Source organism: Dromiciops gliroides, chromosome 6 (genome assembly GCF_019393635.1).
Source record: "Dromiciops gliroides isolate mDroGli1 chromosome 6, mDroGli1.pri, whole genome shotgun sequence".
Lineage (NCBI taxonomy): Eukaryota > Metazoa > Chordata > Mammalia > Microbiotheria > Microbiotheriidae > Dromiciops > Dromiciops gliroides.
The window spans coordinates 185,622,853-185,639,437 of record NC_057866.1 but is presented as its reverse complement, the minus strand read 5'-3'; the positions used below and the strand labels follow the sequence as shown (position 1 = coordinate 185,639,437).

The following is a 16,585-nucleotide window of genomic DNA, read 5'->3' as shown; positions in this document are numbered from 1 at the left end:
GTTTAACAGCTCAACTTAAAGCAGATGCTGTGGATAGATAGGTGGGAACAGGAAGGGTGTTTATCAAAGAAAAGGAGGTGTCTTTTTTTTCCCTTCCTGGGGAAAGAAGATAGTGAATGGGAATTTCAAAGGGACATTTGAGTTTGTTTATTCTCTTGGGGAAAGTAAATAGGGACTGTTTGATTCACTTTGAAGTCTTTGAGCAAAGGACATTTTGCTCCTATTAATCCAGGGTCCCATAAAAAATACTTTTGGATAATAATGTACCTTCATTAAATCCAAGTGATCCAATATAGTCATATTAACACATTGAATGGGCATTTCCTCAGGCAAACTGAGACCTGAGGAAGACCTCAGCTTCAAAAAGCCAAGTTCTCCCACTGCATTTGGGGCTATCCTGATCTATTTCTTGCCACTGTATCCAGATGGCTTTGTAGGAGAGAGTGAAGCTGGTGACTGCACAGCCCTACCTCACTTCAATCCAATTCACTTCACATCACAACATCACCTCCAAATGTTATGATCCTCTGAGAGGACTAAGGACAAAGGGAATGAGAGGACTGGAGGCAGGAACTAAAGATGGAGTTATAAAGGGTTTGACTTAAGTTTTGGATCAGCACATTGTAAAATTGCATCTCAATAAAAAATAATAATAAGATAGACACATATGTGATGGACTCTAGAAAGGGACTTGACTTCAGTAAACATAAGGCAGAAATGGGAGTGTGATAAGGCCTGGGACTGGGACTTCACTGGTATAAGTAAATATCTAGAAGGAACTTGGCACTTACTCTGAAACTCATAGTCTTAGAGTATTGAACACTCCAAACACTGAGAGGTTCAATAACTTGCCCAGAGTTATAGGACTTGAACCCAGTTCTTTCTGCCTCTGGAAGAAAGAACTAGAATGTTTAACTAAGAAGCTGAGCATCCACCCTGCCCAGTGCCAGCCACTTCAATAGCAGGAATAATAATGAGCTTGTTTCTGTTTGTCAAATACTAATACAAGATCCTTATTTTCATGCACATTCTAGTCATAAAATACCCTCTGTTGGAATTGTTAAAAGTGAAATAGAGTTGAGGTAAAGTGACATATGTTTGTCACTTTATGTCTTTAGGTTTTGTTAGGGTCCGAGGAATGAAAGAAACAGCAAGGAGGCCATACATAACCTCTGTAATATCTTATATGTCACTGTTTATGAGCAAATTGTGGTTGGCAACATTCTTTAACCTACTTGAAATGTGAAATACAGGACATATCTATATATCTATCTATAGATATAGATAGATACATAGATATATACACACATGTGTATATAAGTATTTAAGTACATATTGCTTTCCTTATTAAAGTGTAAGTTCTTTGAAGGCTAACTTTTGGGGGGGGGGCAATGAGGGTTAAGTGACGTGCCCAGGGTCACACAGCTAGTAAGTGTCAGGTGTCTGAGGCTAAATTTGAACTCAGGTCCTCCTGAATCCAGGGCTGGTGCTTTATCCACTGTGCAGCCTTGCTGCCCCGGCTAACATTCTTTTGCTAAGTGTCTTTGTATCCCTAGTGTTTAGCATAGTGCGTGGAACTGAGTAAGCACTTAAATTCTTGATTGATTGATTGGAATGAGTTCTTTTGAGAGGCTGTGGCTTCTCCCTGCTCAGAGGTTATCAGGCAAAGGGGGGCTAACCACTTGACAGATATTCTTTAAAAGTAATGTCTAGTCAGATAAAAGTTAATCTAAATGGCCTCTGAGGTCCCTTAAAAGTTTGCTATTATAAAATAGATGGTGGTGAGACTGATGATGATTCTGGGAAATGAAGGCCATGGCATGCAAATTCTTTATCTGAAATACTTCGTAAATAGTTTTTTTTTCTAATTGCCATTGTTTTTCATTATTATTCATTTTGAGAGAAAAGACTGAGTTATTGATGTGAAATACAGCTAAATCCTACCTCCCTACTTTCAAGTTATTTTCTACTGAGTTTCAATCAATTTTAAGATATAACAGGGACTACAAAGAGTACCACACTTCTATCTGAAGAGTAGTAGTTTGAACACAGGAAGAAAGGGAGCTATATAGGAATGTGAACTCTTAGCATTATGAAATGATGTTTGTTAAGTGCAATGGACATACATTGTTTGTATGTAAATGATAAACCAAACTGCTTTCTTATTGCCCATTTTATATATTATCTCATTTAGTCCTCATAAAAACCCTGTAAGGTAGTTCTTATAGGAATATTATCCTGATTTGGTTACATGACCTTAGGCTAATGAGTGTCAAAGATAGGACCAGCACCATGGTAATCTTGACTTTAAATCCAGTAATTAATTTCAACATATTTGACCTCTTGAGAGAAGGATAAAGCTAATAGAATGACAATAACACTGTCTCTTAAGCCATTTGTCTCCTCTGAACCACACAATCTGAAAGACTTAAGAATACTGATCAACAAGATAATCAACCATGATTCCAGGCGACTGATGAAGAAGGTTGCTTACATTATGACAGAGAGAAAACGGATTAATATATAAAATGAGAAATGCATTCATGGAGATGACCTGAGTTTGTTTATAAGATGCAAGGGTCCTTTCTTCCTTTCTTCCTTCCTTTTTCATGTGTAGGAAGGAGAAAATAAAATAAATGGTTGATTATATTTTGAAAAAAATATTTAAAAATTTAAGTGCAGACAGGGTATTGATGTGAGACAATAATTGGACTCAATATGATTTCTTTTAAAAAATTCCCTGGGTTTCTTTCCTAATCACTTTTCTTCAAGAAAAGAAGCTGACATTTATTGAATAATGGCTTTCTTCCCTCAGGGCAGAGTGACCTCTAGCAAAAATACTACTAAATCTTCTAGGAAAGACAATCCCAAATCTCTAAGAACATGCAACTCATTGGAGATTCTATCATGCATACATGCTTCAGTGTCTAGGGACCTCTTGTGCTCAAGCTTGAATGTGACAAAAAACTTCAAGTAGAATTCTGAGCACATTTGTTGTACTCAAAAAATCCCCAAAAAACAAAACAAAAAACCCCCAAACAACTGAGATGCCATAGAGGGACCTAGAAGTATCATAAATATATCTGGGAAATGGAACATAAAACATCACCTTAAACTACTCTCCTCCACCTCCCCAGCTTGCCCTTTTTTGTATTATTTACAATCTGTGAAAAATTTTTTAAAAAATAGTCCTCAATAGTTTGGAATCGCTGGTTATTATTGAGTTTCAGGAATTGACAAGCAATCAGTGAGAAATGTTTATGTGTAAGAAGGATTGATCAGGGTAGTTTCCCTGATCAGTTTTATTAGTCTATATATTCCCTGTAGTGTTTGACCTTATATTTTTCCACAGTATAATCAAATGGCACTTGGTTAAGCGAATAAAGACATTTCCTGATGATTTATAGGAATTGGGGCTGCCCCTAAGGTAATTAGTTAGCTGGGACTTATAGGAGGATGGATGCTGGTCAGAGGAACCACCCTTCAATGACAACCTATCTTTAAAAAACAAAAACTGAAAGACTGATCTTATGCTTTTGCCTTGCTTTTTATCACATAGTCCCTTTTATTCTTCTCCAAAAGTATAACAGAATTGGGAAAGGGATTTAAACACACAAGCACATAAACATACACACACGTCCACCCAAAGAACTGTTATTGGTGCTTTGGAACAAAAGCAAATGCAGAAACAGGAATGCTTTCTGACTAATCCTGGGAATACAGTTACAAAGAATGGAAATTCCCAACAGGGAAAACAGCAGTAACCAGCATAGTATCACGCATGCCTTTAGAAGTACCTGACAGAAGCAAGATGTGGGTTTGTTCACGAACAATGCTCCTGAACCTCAATTGGCTTTCTCTGCCAAGGAAGAGAGATCTTGATTTCTTAGGGCTCATAATCCCAGAATCTATACTTCTGGCCAGAGAAACATGATTTATTGTGCAGTTCCAGTGTTGGAGGTTGTCTTGAGAGTAACCCTGGGTTCTAGATTTGGGAATAAGGCCCTCTAGATAGAAAAGGGTAGTTCTTGAGCCACATGAAGGTTAGAGAAAGAAAAGAATCATCTACGTGCACCCTAAAATGCAGGAGCAGAAGACTGATATTTTGCTGCATGTTTTCGCCTATTACCTCCAGGACCAAAAACACATTTCTCCGTTTGACATTTAAATCCCTTCACAACCTCGTCCCTTCCTACCTTTCTTCTCTTATTATACTATTCTCCTCTACATACTCTACCAGATACACTGGCATTATTTCATGTACACAACAGTTCATTTCCCCCATTCTGTCTCTGCCCTGGCTGGCCCCCATCTCTGAAATGTAATCTCTCTTCACTTATATATACCTTCACTGGCCTCCTCAAGACTTAGCTTAAACCTCAACTTCTCCAAGAAGCTTCATAGGGTATGAGACATACACATCTTTCTGTAGTCATTTCCAAATGCTCTACATTGACTGACCCACTTTTTTCAATAAGAGCCCCCAAACTAATCATTTTCGCATTTGAGCAAAGCAAGCTGTACTAAACAGAAGGAGTCAAGGGCAGGGGGGAAGACAAGTTAAAAAGGGCAAATAATTTCCTGAAGTGGTAGAGCTTGTTGTTGTCCAATCGTTTCACTTGTGTTTGACTCTTTGTGACACTATTTGAAATTTTCTTGGCAAAGAAACTGGAGCAATTTTCATTTCCTTCTCCATCTTGTATTACAGATGGGGAAACTGAGGCAACTAGGGTAAAATGACTAGCCCAAGTTCACACAGCTAGTAAATGTCTAAGTCTGGATTTGAACTCATGAAGATGAGTCTTCCTAATTCCAAGCCCAATATTTTAGCCACTCTACCACCTAACTGCCCCAAGCAGAACTGAGGAGAATGCTATTTTGGTTAGGTGCCATGGTATAAGAACAGGGTATTAAGAACAATATGGATTAAATCATTATCTCTGAGTAGATGATTCTTAGATCTATATACCAATCACCACTCTTTCTGCTGAGCTCCTGTCCTGCATCACCAATTGTCAGCTGAATATTTCTACCTAGACATCCCCGAGGTACCTCAAGCCCAAAATAACAAAAACTAAACTCTTCATCTTTTCCCCCAAACTCACTCCTCCTAACTTTACTGTTGTGAAAAGGTTTGCAATTTGGGAGTCATTCTTGACTTTTCAATTTCCTTTTACCCCCATATGCAATCAGTTGTCTAATGCTGTCCATTTTACCCCCACCATATTTCTCATAGCCATAACCCTATATATTAAGTACTCAGCAAGTTTCACCTAGACTATTTCAATAGTCTTTTAATTGTTTTCACAGCCTCCATTATCTCCCTTCTCCAATGTGTCTTCCATTCAGCTGTCAAGGTGATGGTCCTAAATTACAGGTCTGGCCATTTCACTGTTCTGCTCAATAAACTCATAGCCCTCTATTATTTACTAGAATCGAATACAAACTCTTATATTTGGCAGGTTCTATCCTGCCTCTCCAGACTTTTTTTCACACCACTCCCTATCACGCAATTTACATTTGAACAAAATTGACCTTTCTTGTACACACCATTCTATCAGCCACGTCTATACCAAGAATGTAATCCCTTCTCATCTCTACCTCTGGGAGTCCTTTGCTCCCTTCAAAGTACTACTCCTTTTCTTGTGTAGACATCTTATTTACTAAAAGGGACAGAAAATGAACACTTTGAAACTCAGAGGAAAGCACAAATTGGACAGAGAGAGGAAAGTAGCCCTTCAGATAAAAATTCTGAAAAAAATCATACAGTCCTTAGGACTGAGACAAGGAAGCAGCCCAGGGAAGCTCTGCAGATGATAAACTTGGACATCTGTTACCCAAGAGTTTACTTCTGCTGAACAGTCACAGAAGCAGAGAAACAATTTCATCCAGCAAGATAGTGGAAGGGCCCAGAAGTGAAGCAGCAGGTCTCATGTGGCACACCATGTGCTCTAAATAGCCACAGATATTTAGGACCTCAGACTACAGTCATGAGTTGCCCTTGCATAGTTTTCCCTACTTCCATGACTCACCCAACCCACCAAATATTGTGTGTATTGCTAGAAGAATGTGAATCAAGTTTATAGGGCCTTCCTAACTCTAAGATTAGTTTTTATCCAGTAGGTCATGTTGCCTCCCTACATAGACATAAGTGGTATCTTTCTTTTATAGTTGAGGTTACTGAGGATCAAAGAACTGAAGTGACTCTCCAAAGGCCACCAATTTAATAAGCATCTGAATCCGAATTTGAGGATTCTCTCCAATCCCAGTATTCCTTACTACTACTCCATGCTTCCTCTAATAAACACTTCAGTTGGGATCACAGTGGGATCCCAGCTTTCAAGCTGGAAGGAAACTGAGGAGCTATCACGTTCAATCCTCTCATTTTACAGATGAGAAAACCAAAGCATAGACAGATTAAATGACTTGTCTGGACTCATTTAGCTAGTACATATCTGAAGCAGAATTTTTCACTGGTGACATCTTTTACAATCCTTCTCTCATCTAATTGCTCATTTATAAATGTGATATGTTGGCAATTATAGATAAATAAAAATTTCAATTTGATAGACCTAACCCCCTGCCCCCATTAACATTTATGTAATTATTTAATTTTATTTTCTCTCGTCACTTTGTATATGGCGTAGAGATTGATGTAGTAATATTTTGTGTATCTAAAGATTATTATTACTATATCCTTAATCTCCCTTTCCAAGCTTGCTACATATTATCCGCCATCACATATTTCATTTTACAGATAAGCTGGTCTTTCTGATCAAGGACATCAAGCTCCTTTTCTGTGCCTTTGTACAGCTTTTCTCCTATGGGTCAAAGAATTTCCTTCTCACCTCTATTTTGTACAATCTGTAGTTTCCTTCAAAGTCCAGCTTACTTGCTGTGTCCATGAATCTATTCCTGATCTTTCCATCTCTTAGTACCTTCATTTCACTTAAAACTTTGCATATTTTGTGTGGGTATATTTTGCCTTTGATGGCTAAGGCTTGTTAGGGCCTGGCACTCTTTTATATGTCTCTTTTTTGTGTGCTTGGCACTGGCTATCAATCCATAGGGGGAGGCAAGTCAGGAGCCTAGATTTCTATGGCAAAGTCACTGTCTCCTATGATTCTAGAAGGGAAATTTAGGCTGGTTCTAAGTGTCCATCAGGTTGGGAATTCTCATTATTTGGCATGTGTCCTAGTCTCTGTACAGATGCAAAGGTGGCCTTCAGTCTTTAGCACGAGGCTAAATTGAGGATATAGGCCATCGCTTATTATAGTTCACTGGAAAGTAGGCACTTGCTATTAAATAAGCCATTTGGAATATTAGCTACCCAAGAGAGCATGTCTACAATAATTACCCCCAATTCAGTGACTTTCAAAATCTAGGTTTTACTTATGTTGGAAGCTCAAAAGGATAAACAGTTATCTTCTCTCCATGACTTATTTCACTACAATGCATATTGTTGTTTAATGAATGAGTTTTCAATGATTGGAAAATGAGATACTTAACAATCTTGAATATATTTGTTTTTCTGAGCTTTCCAAATGAAACATATATTGATCCACTTACTGCAGCTCATCTACTCTGTTTATTTCTTCATAGAAAAAGAAGAATGGAGAGCTTAGGCAATTATGCAGGTAATCTAGACAGAATAAACAACTGCTATGTAGGGATATAGCAAGACAGAAAAGAGGGGCTGATGATGGATTCAAAATATAGCTTTCCACAACTTTACCAAGAAACACATTTATTTTCCATTTCCTTTGTTTATGGGATATAGAAGTTAAATATTTAATGGCAAAACTCCTAAATTTTTAATTCTTTGCAATAATATGCAAGAAGTACAATGGATATAGAAATGGCCTTGGTGGCAGTAAGATCTGGGTTCAAGACCGACCTCTGACACATACAACTTTAGGACCCTGTCCTAGCCCCAAAAGATTAAAATTTAATTGGACAATGTTTAATATTTAAAAAAAAATAAAAATATGATATAGCATAATGTTAATTTGTGATTTTCTAAGTCAACACATGAATCACAGGGAATCGTTTTTATGGGAATTCGACACCACTGATCTAGGCAACTTGCCAAGACTCTTAAATTGCTAACTTCCATTGGTAGACTCTCCTCAATGATTATTCCCTGTATCAGTGATATCATGGGTCTAGGCCCTGTCATTGGCCCTTTGTAAATGACTGCTTGTCTGTATCTTAGCATAAAAAAGTTCACAGAATCATAGCATTTTTAGATTTGGAAATGATTTTGTAAAAAATTCTGGTATAATCCCTTGGCTATAGAAGGAAAATCCAGTAACTTAGACAGTTACACAGCTTGGCAGGATGGAATGAGCATGTAATTGAGAAGCAGAAGGCACTGATTTGAAACCTGGTTTCACTACATACTAATTGATTAAATCTGAACAAGTCATTTAATATCTCTGAGCATCAATTTCCTATTTATAAAGTGGAGATAATAATATATGCATTATCTAACTCATTCTTGTGACAAAAGTTCTTTGTATACGTAAAACACAATAGGAAAAAAAATTTTAAAAATGAGTCTTTATCTCTTGGTGCCTTGGTGCCTTAGTTTACCCCTAATTTCAAAATGAAAGAATTGGGCTAAATGATATCTCAAGTAGTCTCATAGTTTTAGAAGTAAAGGGACTTTTGGGACTTTCAGGGCAGCTAGGTGGCACAATGGATAAAGCACCGGCCCTGGATTCAGGAGGACCTGAGTTCAAATCCGGCCTCAGACACTTAACACTTACTAGCTGTGTGACCCTGGGCAAGTCACTTAACCGCAATTGCCTCACTAAAAAAAAGGAAAGGGACTTTAGAAACTATCTAGTTTAACTCTCATTTTATAGATGAGGAAACTGAAGCCCAGGGAATTCTATGAAGTGACTTGTTCAGTGTTATACATATTGTAACAGGTGGAACTGGGATTTGAACCTACATTCTTTTTCTCTGAATCCTATTCTCTTGTCACTTCCTAGAGCTCAAAAAGCCGAGATCTTAGACTAAGAAGTAGCAGTAACATAAATCCCAGTCTCATCATCTCTCTTTATCCAAGAAGATGCCTATTAATAATTTCTTCCTACATGTGCTTTTCTCCTCTCAGAAAACAAATCATATACTCAGCCAGTGTTAGACATCTGGTAGCCAACATCACCCAGAAAAGAAAATAGGAATAACACGTAAACATACATACGTACTTATGTATATATGTATGTATGTGTATATAGATAAATAAGAATATCTATACACACAGAGAAATGAATTGAAATCATAAACAGCAATAGGCAGAAGGCATAGCAGGAAAACAATTATACAGGCAAATGCTTCAGAAACTGGGGATCTACAGAAGCTGAAGGGATTAACACAGGAAAAAATAAAACTGGAAAAGAGGTGCCAGACACCAAGAGCTATAGATGAATAACTAAGGCAATTCATTTCCTGAGCCCACAACTTTTATATATGTCTTTTGCTAAAACACTAACAAGTGCCTAAGCAAGAGATTTGCAGGTAGAGATAAGTGACTGATATAAAATGTGAGGGAAGGAAGGAGAGACAAATAATGTCTCGATGTAGTCTGACCTTATTTATTCTATATTGTGGTAGACAGAAGAGCTTAGGAGGTGAGAATCAGGATTTTATATGAAGGAGAGAAGCATCCATGATTTTATGCAAGAGATGGAGAAGCCCTCTTCTTTTTCAAGGTTGGTTGAGTTACTCAAGCATAAACACAGCTAAACATTTACTACAGAGAACAAAAGCAAGACCACAAGTGTTTATTGTCTGGGGTTTGGATGGCGGGGGGAGGGAGAAGGGGAATCTGGTCTCAAACACTTACTAGCTATGTGACCTTGAATGAGTCATTTGACATCTGTATGCCTCAGTTCCCTCAACTGTAAAAGAGAGATACTAATAGCACCTACCTTTCAGGATTGGCGTGAAGATCAAATGAGATAATAACTGGAAAGTACTTAGTATGATGTATATCACATAGTGCTATAAAAATTTTAGTTATTATTATTGTTAATAATAATAATAATAATTTCGTTATTATCCTGATCACATTGGGCTGCTGCTGCACTTGTCTTATTATACCTCTCTTATATTGCCTTTAGTTCAGTTAGGAAAGTGACATTGCTGAAAGCAAAAAAATTTGAAGAGAAAATCCTAGAGTCTAGAATGTTGTCACTTAGGAGGATAATTGGGCTTGATGCATCATGATACAGCAGAATGCTTTCTATTGTAAGCCCTACTTTGTATTTATTCAGTGTCGTGTTAAAAAAAAAAATCATAGTCTGTAACTCTGACAGTAGGAAATGACTATCTTTCATTGCATAATCAGAATAATGAATTATGTCTATAAGAATATTCATGGAATCATTTACATATTGGAGTTAAAATTGAAATTGCAGCAACTGTGAATCTTCTAGAATGTCTTTCCTTTTCAAAAATATCTGCTATTTTAAGTACTTAAATTATTTATGATCGAATTATATATAGTATCACCCTCTCAGTCAGTGTCAGACATCTGGTAGCCTCTATCATCCAGAAAACCAAATAGCAGCAAAACCTAAATGGAAACTAAAAATCCCCTAAGTATGAGTACAATTGGAAATAATAGAGAAGTAAAATACAAGTATAAAGATTAAGGAAAACATGGATAAGTTATTTTTGGTATGAACTTTTATTAGGGAAACAAAAACTCCAGGGTACGGTTGTCCCCATAGCTCAGTGGGTAAATGGCAGAATATTTGTTTGAGGAGCTGTGAATTTTTCTGAAGGGCAGCTTCAACATTTCACAATAAATTGTGGCATTAGGAGGCCACATATATCAGGTGAGCAGCAATCAGAAAAAAAAATCAGGAAACTGTTATTTGGCAGCTAAATCCTGGATATCCCATCTTTCTCTGAAACAACTTACCATATGGATGAATTTAGTATATTTGGGGTGGCCGGAATTGTCTTTATCTACCCGGTTACATCCATGCAAAGGTTTAAACTGAACTCAGGCTTTCTGATTGAATTCATAGCTGGAATTTTTTTCTATGCATTTATGGCTCCCATTAAATAGATCCTTTGATAATTAGAAAAATGTACTCCTCCCAAAGCTTTCAAAAGCATTACACATTGACAAGTTGCTCCCCAGGGCATAATCAAACACATGACAATCCATTTAAAAAATCCTATTTAGTTTGTGCATATTTATACATTCCATGAAAGAAAATATCAAAATGCTATACTTAAAGGAAGATGCCCAAGACAGTAAAGTCAATCATCCTCTCACCTTACCAGTGTTGGCTCATTGATTCAATCTTCTGGAACATAGCACAATACATATCATAGATTGATGAGATCATAGACTCCCTGAGTTCTCTTTCAGACCTTAAAGAAGCAAAAGCCCTAATTTTGCTGATAATGAATGAGTCATTTGACATCTGTATGCCTCAGTTCCAAATACCAAAGAAGTTTCCTTTTCCTTTGGGTAAAAAACAAAACAAAACAAAAAAATGAGCAACAACAACAACCTAATGATTGGCAGAATTGGGACTAGATGTCCATCTTCTTTATTCTTTGACAAGGCCCATTATCACTATACTATACTGTCCCTCTAAGTTATTTTCACATATTATTTTATGAAAATGCTAATCTGTCAGGTTGTACCATAGAGTAATGGCAACCTTTCTCAATACCATTGGTGGTACGTTATATATTTAGTATTCTTTTAAAAAATAATGAGGCTGGGGCAGCTAGGTGGCAAAGTGGATAAAGCACCAGCCCTGGATTCAGGAGTACCTGAGTTCAAATCCGGCCTCAGACACCTGACACTTACTAGCTGTGTGACCTTGGGCAAGTCACTTAACCCCCATTGCCCTGCAAAAAAAAATGATAATGAGGTTTTTGAAAAATAATGTGGTTTGTGTTTATAAAAGTACCTTTCTAATGAAGATATAGACTGTGAGAGCTCTAAAGGTCTCTCTCAGAATAAGTAAAATTCTCAAAAGGGTAAGGTGTATTCTTCCTTTGTAGTTAACCAACAATGACAGAGCCATGAATGGATTGGAACTTCCAAAGAGGTTGGACTTGATGGATTTTGAAGATGATGGTGACAATGGTGGTGATGATGGTGATGATAATCATGATGGAGAAATAACAGATGATATTCTGAGAGTTTCTTACTAGTCAAACAATGGTGATAATGACATCAATGAACATGTATGTGAACTTATATAAGTCACAATCTCCCTGGTCCTCAGTTTTTCGTCTCATCAATAAGGAGGTTGGATTAGATGACTCTAGATGTGTCTTCCAGCTTTAGCTCTATTCTCTTATGTTCCTAGGAATATTAATTAGAGGGAATGAAAACAATTAGGCAGAAAGATGTTTTAGCTTTGGTTTGAATAATAATATTTTGGAAGAAGCACAAATATAACTCTCCTCTGGATGTCATGCATCCCTACTTCACAGCACTGGATGTAAGATAGTACTCTTGACTGGTCTCTACTTTATGAGAAGGCAGCCAGAAGAGTTTACAAACATTTGGTAAACTACTCAGTGTCAGGCACCACACTAGGGAGCATGTGTACCATGATAAAAATAATATATATATATATATATATATATATATATATATATATATTTTATTTTTAAGAAGTTTACTTGGGGAGAGCTATATGCAGAAATATAAGCACATACAAAGTATATGGTGAATAAATGGAAAGTAATCTCAGGCAGAAAGAGAGAGAGAGCTCTTGCTTCTGGCAAGAAAGAATTCCTGTAGGAAATGAACCCTGAGTTTTCCATGAAGGAACATAGGAATTCTGTGAAGCTTTAGCAAGGAGACAGTTCTCAACATGAGGAAGCAGGCTGTACCAAGACATGGAGGTAGGATATGGAATATTGTTTATAGGAAAGTACAACTAGGTCAGTTTTGATGGTGTATAAGAATGCATGAGAAAGGAAGTTATGTGAGGTAAGTCTGGAAATATGGAGCAGAACCAAATTATGGAATGTATATGTTTTATTCTGGAGGAAATAGCTTCTCTCAGAAAGTAACATTGTCAGAGAAGCCCTTTAGGAAAATCAATTGTACATCTAGGTGAAATGTCATTGTTATTGCCAAATTCCCAAGTGGGATATGGTACGTAGAATGCTTTGTAGTGGTAAAAATTTAGAAGTGGCTATAGATTAAAAAAAAAAAAACGTAACATACTGGAAATAATTCTGTCTCTGTGGGGGAAAAATATATGAAATAAGATTAACAATATTCTCATGAACCTACCAGAAACCCGGGTTTTACGTGTTGCAGACTAATCATCACCTCAGAGAATCATGTGGAAGAAAATGAGGAATTAACATTAATAAAAAGAATGCTGTATTTCTTAGGTGTCTCATGTTATATTCCATTAATTAAAATTAAAATATCTAAAACATTTTAAAAAATTTAAAAAGTAAAGTGTCAATAAAACTTGAAAAAAGGAAAAAAGGAATATTGTATATACTGATTATCTATATGTAGGGATATATGGGTATATATGCTGATTAAGTGACTTATCTATGGTCACACAGCCAGTGTATTCTATAGGTAGGCCTTGAATTCCTTTCTTCTTCACTTGAAGCCAAGCTCTTTAGCAGTATATCATGATGCTCCTCTTTTTATATGTATGCACAAGAGGAATGATATGGTATCATGTCTAGGAAGCCACAGACACACATGGATACAGACTCATATACATATCTATGTATACATATATATGCATATGTGTGTATATGTGGGATTCAGTCTTCCTGAAGCATGGAGACTATCACGTGGCCTTTCTGGGATCAGAAAGGGCTGGATTCTGTCAGGTGTTATTATTATTATTTAAATTTTTTTTTTTTTTGTGGGGCAGTGGGGGTTAAGTGACTTGCCCAGGGTCACATAGCTAGTAAGTGTCAAGTGTCTGAGGCCGGATTTGAACTCAGGAACTCCTGAATCCAGGGCCAGTGCTTTATCCATTGCGCCACCTAGCTGCCCCAGGGTGTTATTATTGAAAAGCTGTTTTCATTGCCAGTTTGCCCATAATAATTTCTTTGGCTGTTGCTGACTATAACTCCCTGATTCCCCTGATCAATTTATCTCTTTGCTTCCTAGGATTTGATACCAGCATTTTGCCTATTTGTAAGGACTCCCTTGGTTGGATGTTTAACCGCCTTGATACAAACTATGATCTCCTACTGGATCAGTCAGAGCTTGGCAGCATCTATCTAGACAAGAATGAACCATGCACCAAAGCATTCTTCAATTCTTGTGACACATACAAAGACAGTCTGATATCAAACAATGAGTGGTGCTACTGCTTCCAAAGACAGCAAGGTAAGGGACGAGCATAACTCCTAGGTGCAAATGTTTGGCCCTCATCTACACCTTCACCTGGGTCATGGCGCTATAAAGATTACAGTGTATTATAAGTTTCAGTGACAGTTGGCCATTGACTCTTTAGCCTTTGACCTATATTGAAAAGAGTAATAAGTAGCTGCACAGGAGATATAGGAAATGCTAAATAAAATGTAAAATAATAATTAATATTTTATATTAATATACTTCATTATGCTTTCTACCATGAACCCCCCTCAAAGAAGCCAGAAAGATATGAGGACCTATTTTTTAAAAGTCATTAAATTCTCTTTCTCGCTCTGTTTTGCCCACAGTATAAAATAAATGCTGCTTTTTTATCGCTATGCTGAGGAGTTTTAATGTTCTTTTTTGTGATCCTATTAAATGAGCTGAGTGAACCACAACATTCTCCATAAAGTTATCTGCACTCATTGGCTTTAAAATGACTTGACTGCTTCTAATGTTGCTATGATAATTTGCCTTTTTTGGGGGGAGGGGGTGGGAGGATAGTGGAATATCTAGTGACAGGGAAACTATTTAATCTCAGAAAAGAAACAGGCTCAGTACAGTACGGTAAGAAGTGTGTTTAGACTTCTTGCCTGCCACTTTAGTGGCGCGAACACACACACACACACACACACACACACACACACACACACACACACACACACACACACAAAACAGTTGTCAACCTCATTCAATTCAACAGACATATATGAAGCCCCTTCTATAACACTGTCGGCCAGACGACAAGCATGCAAAAAGTTCATCATACTTAGCAACAAAGAGTTTACATTTTACTGGGGGCAATGACATATACATTGATAAATTATCTATATGTACCTATCTATATGTGCATCTGTTCCCCCCCACCAAGACACATGCACATGGATCCATTTCCTTATCTAAAGCTCAGCTAGAGTGCTACATCTAGCATGGAACATTTCCTAACTATCTAAGCCTCTCGTGCCCCGCTTGTCAAAATGTTATCTATTTACTTTGCATAGATTCTGTATCTACTTATATGCTATCCTGTTGCATCATCCAATAAACTATAAGTACCTGTCTGTGGTTTACCAAAAATCATTCTAGTTAATGGAGATACAAATAGAAAGTTTGGAAAAATCTCTACTTGTTTCAGTTTTACTTATAGAGTCACCTACTCCTGGTACCTTATAAGCACTTAATAGATGCCTGTGGATTGATTGATTGATTGGTAACAGTCAGAAAAAAGTAAGTCCATGGGCAGATTTAAATTCAGGAATGCTGAGCACTGAGATTCATGCTGAGGTAGAAGAAAATATCAAAAGTTTTCAAATGATGTCACAGGAAACCAAATGCGCCATAATCTGGGTCTCAAATCTCATTTCAGAGTTTTCATGAAAAAAAAAATGTGAAAAGCTCTTGTAGGATACCCCTGCTATCAGTTATGTTTTTATGTCATGAATATTTCTTGGCATGTCCAAACCACAGCAAACTGCTAGTGCCACAAAATTCGTGCTAAACCCTAGAAAACCGATAAACTGTACATCATTTGAATATATTACAATTTTACATGATCATCTCTCTTCCATAGAGTATTAATAATGGCATAATGATTAGTGAGCCAATGATTATACATAAAGGGATCAATACTGCTTCAGTGATGTTTAGAGAGGCGATTTACATTAGTAAAATCCCTTAAATCACACAGACAGCCCACCATAATGGATTTGTATTGCATATGTCTTTTGGGGGTGTAATTTTATAGCTCTCTCCAACTACAGGATTATTTCAGTGAGTACTATTGACAGACAATATTGAAAGGAATGTCAGAACTAAACTTACATACCATAAAAATGATATGTTGTCCTTATATTTATGGTCATCATTAATATTTTAAAATTTCAAGGTGGATTCAGGTATTTTACAGTGTTGTCATGCCTGAGTCATTGATCTATACAAATAGACAGAGATGTTCTTCATGAGCTATTTCAACAGTATAGCCACTTTGGTTATATTGACCAAAGGTTCATAAAGCAATGCTTCCCATGCGTTCTTCAATATCCTCTCAGTGTGCTTTACGTAAGATAAATACCTTACCAGTCACATGAAGATTACCTCTTCCAGACCATTTATGCGTGAGGACATAATTTATTTAATGATACCCCAGTGGACTGAAAAAGTTTATGTTCCTCCTAAAATGCATGGGAA

The 16,585-nt window shown here is 36.9% G+C and overlaps 1 protein-coding gene across 3 annotated transcripts in view; it reads left to right on the top strand.

The window, feature by feature from the left end:
- Positions 1-16,585, top strand: part of SPOCK3 (SPARC (osteonectin), cwcv and kazal like domains proteoglycan 3) — a 577,080-nt gene that overhangs the window by 538,625 nt on the left and 21,870 nt on the right. For all 3 annotated transcript variants that reach the window (XM_043972767.1, XM_043972769.1, XM_043972770.1), the window contains one exon: positions 14,150-14,371. In XM_043972767.1, coding sequence (XP_043828702.1) covers positions 14,150-14,371 — 222 coding nt within the window. The remainder of the gene's footprint in view (positions 1-14,149; positions 14,372-16,585) is intronic.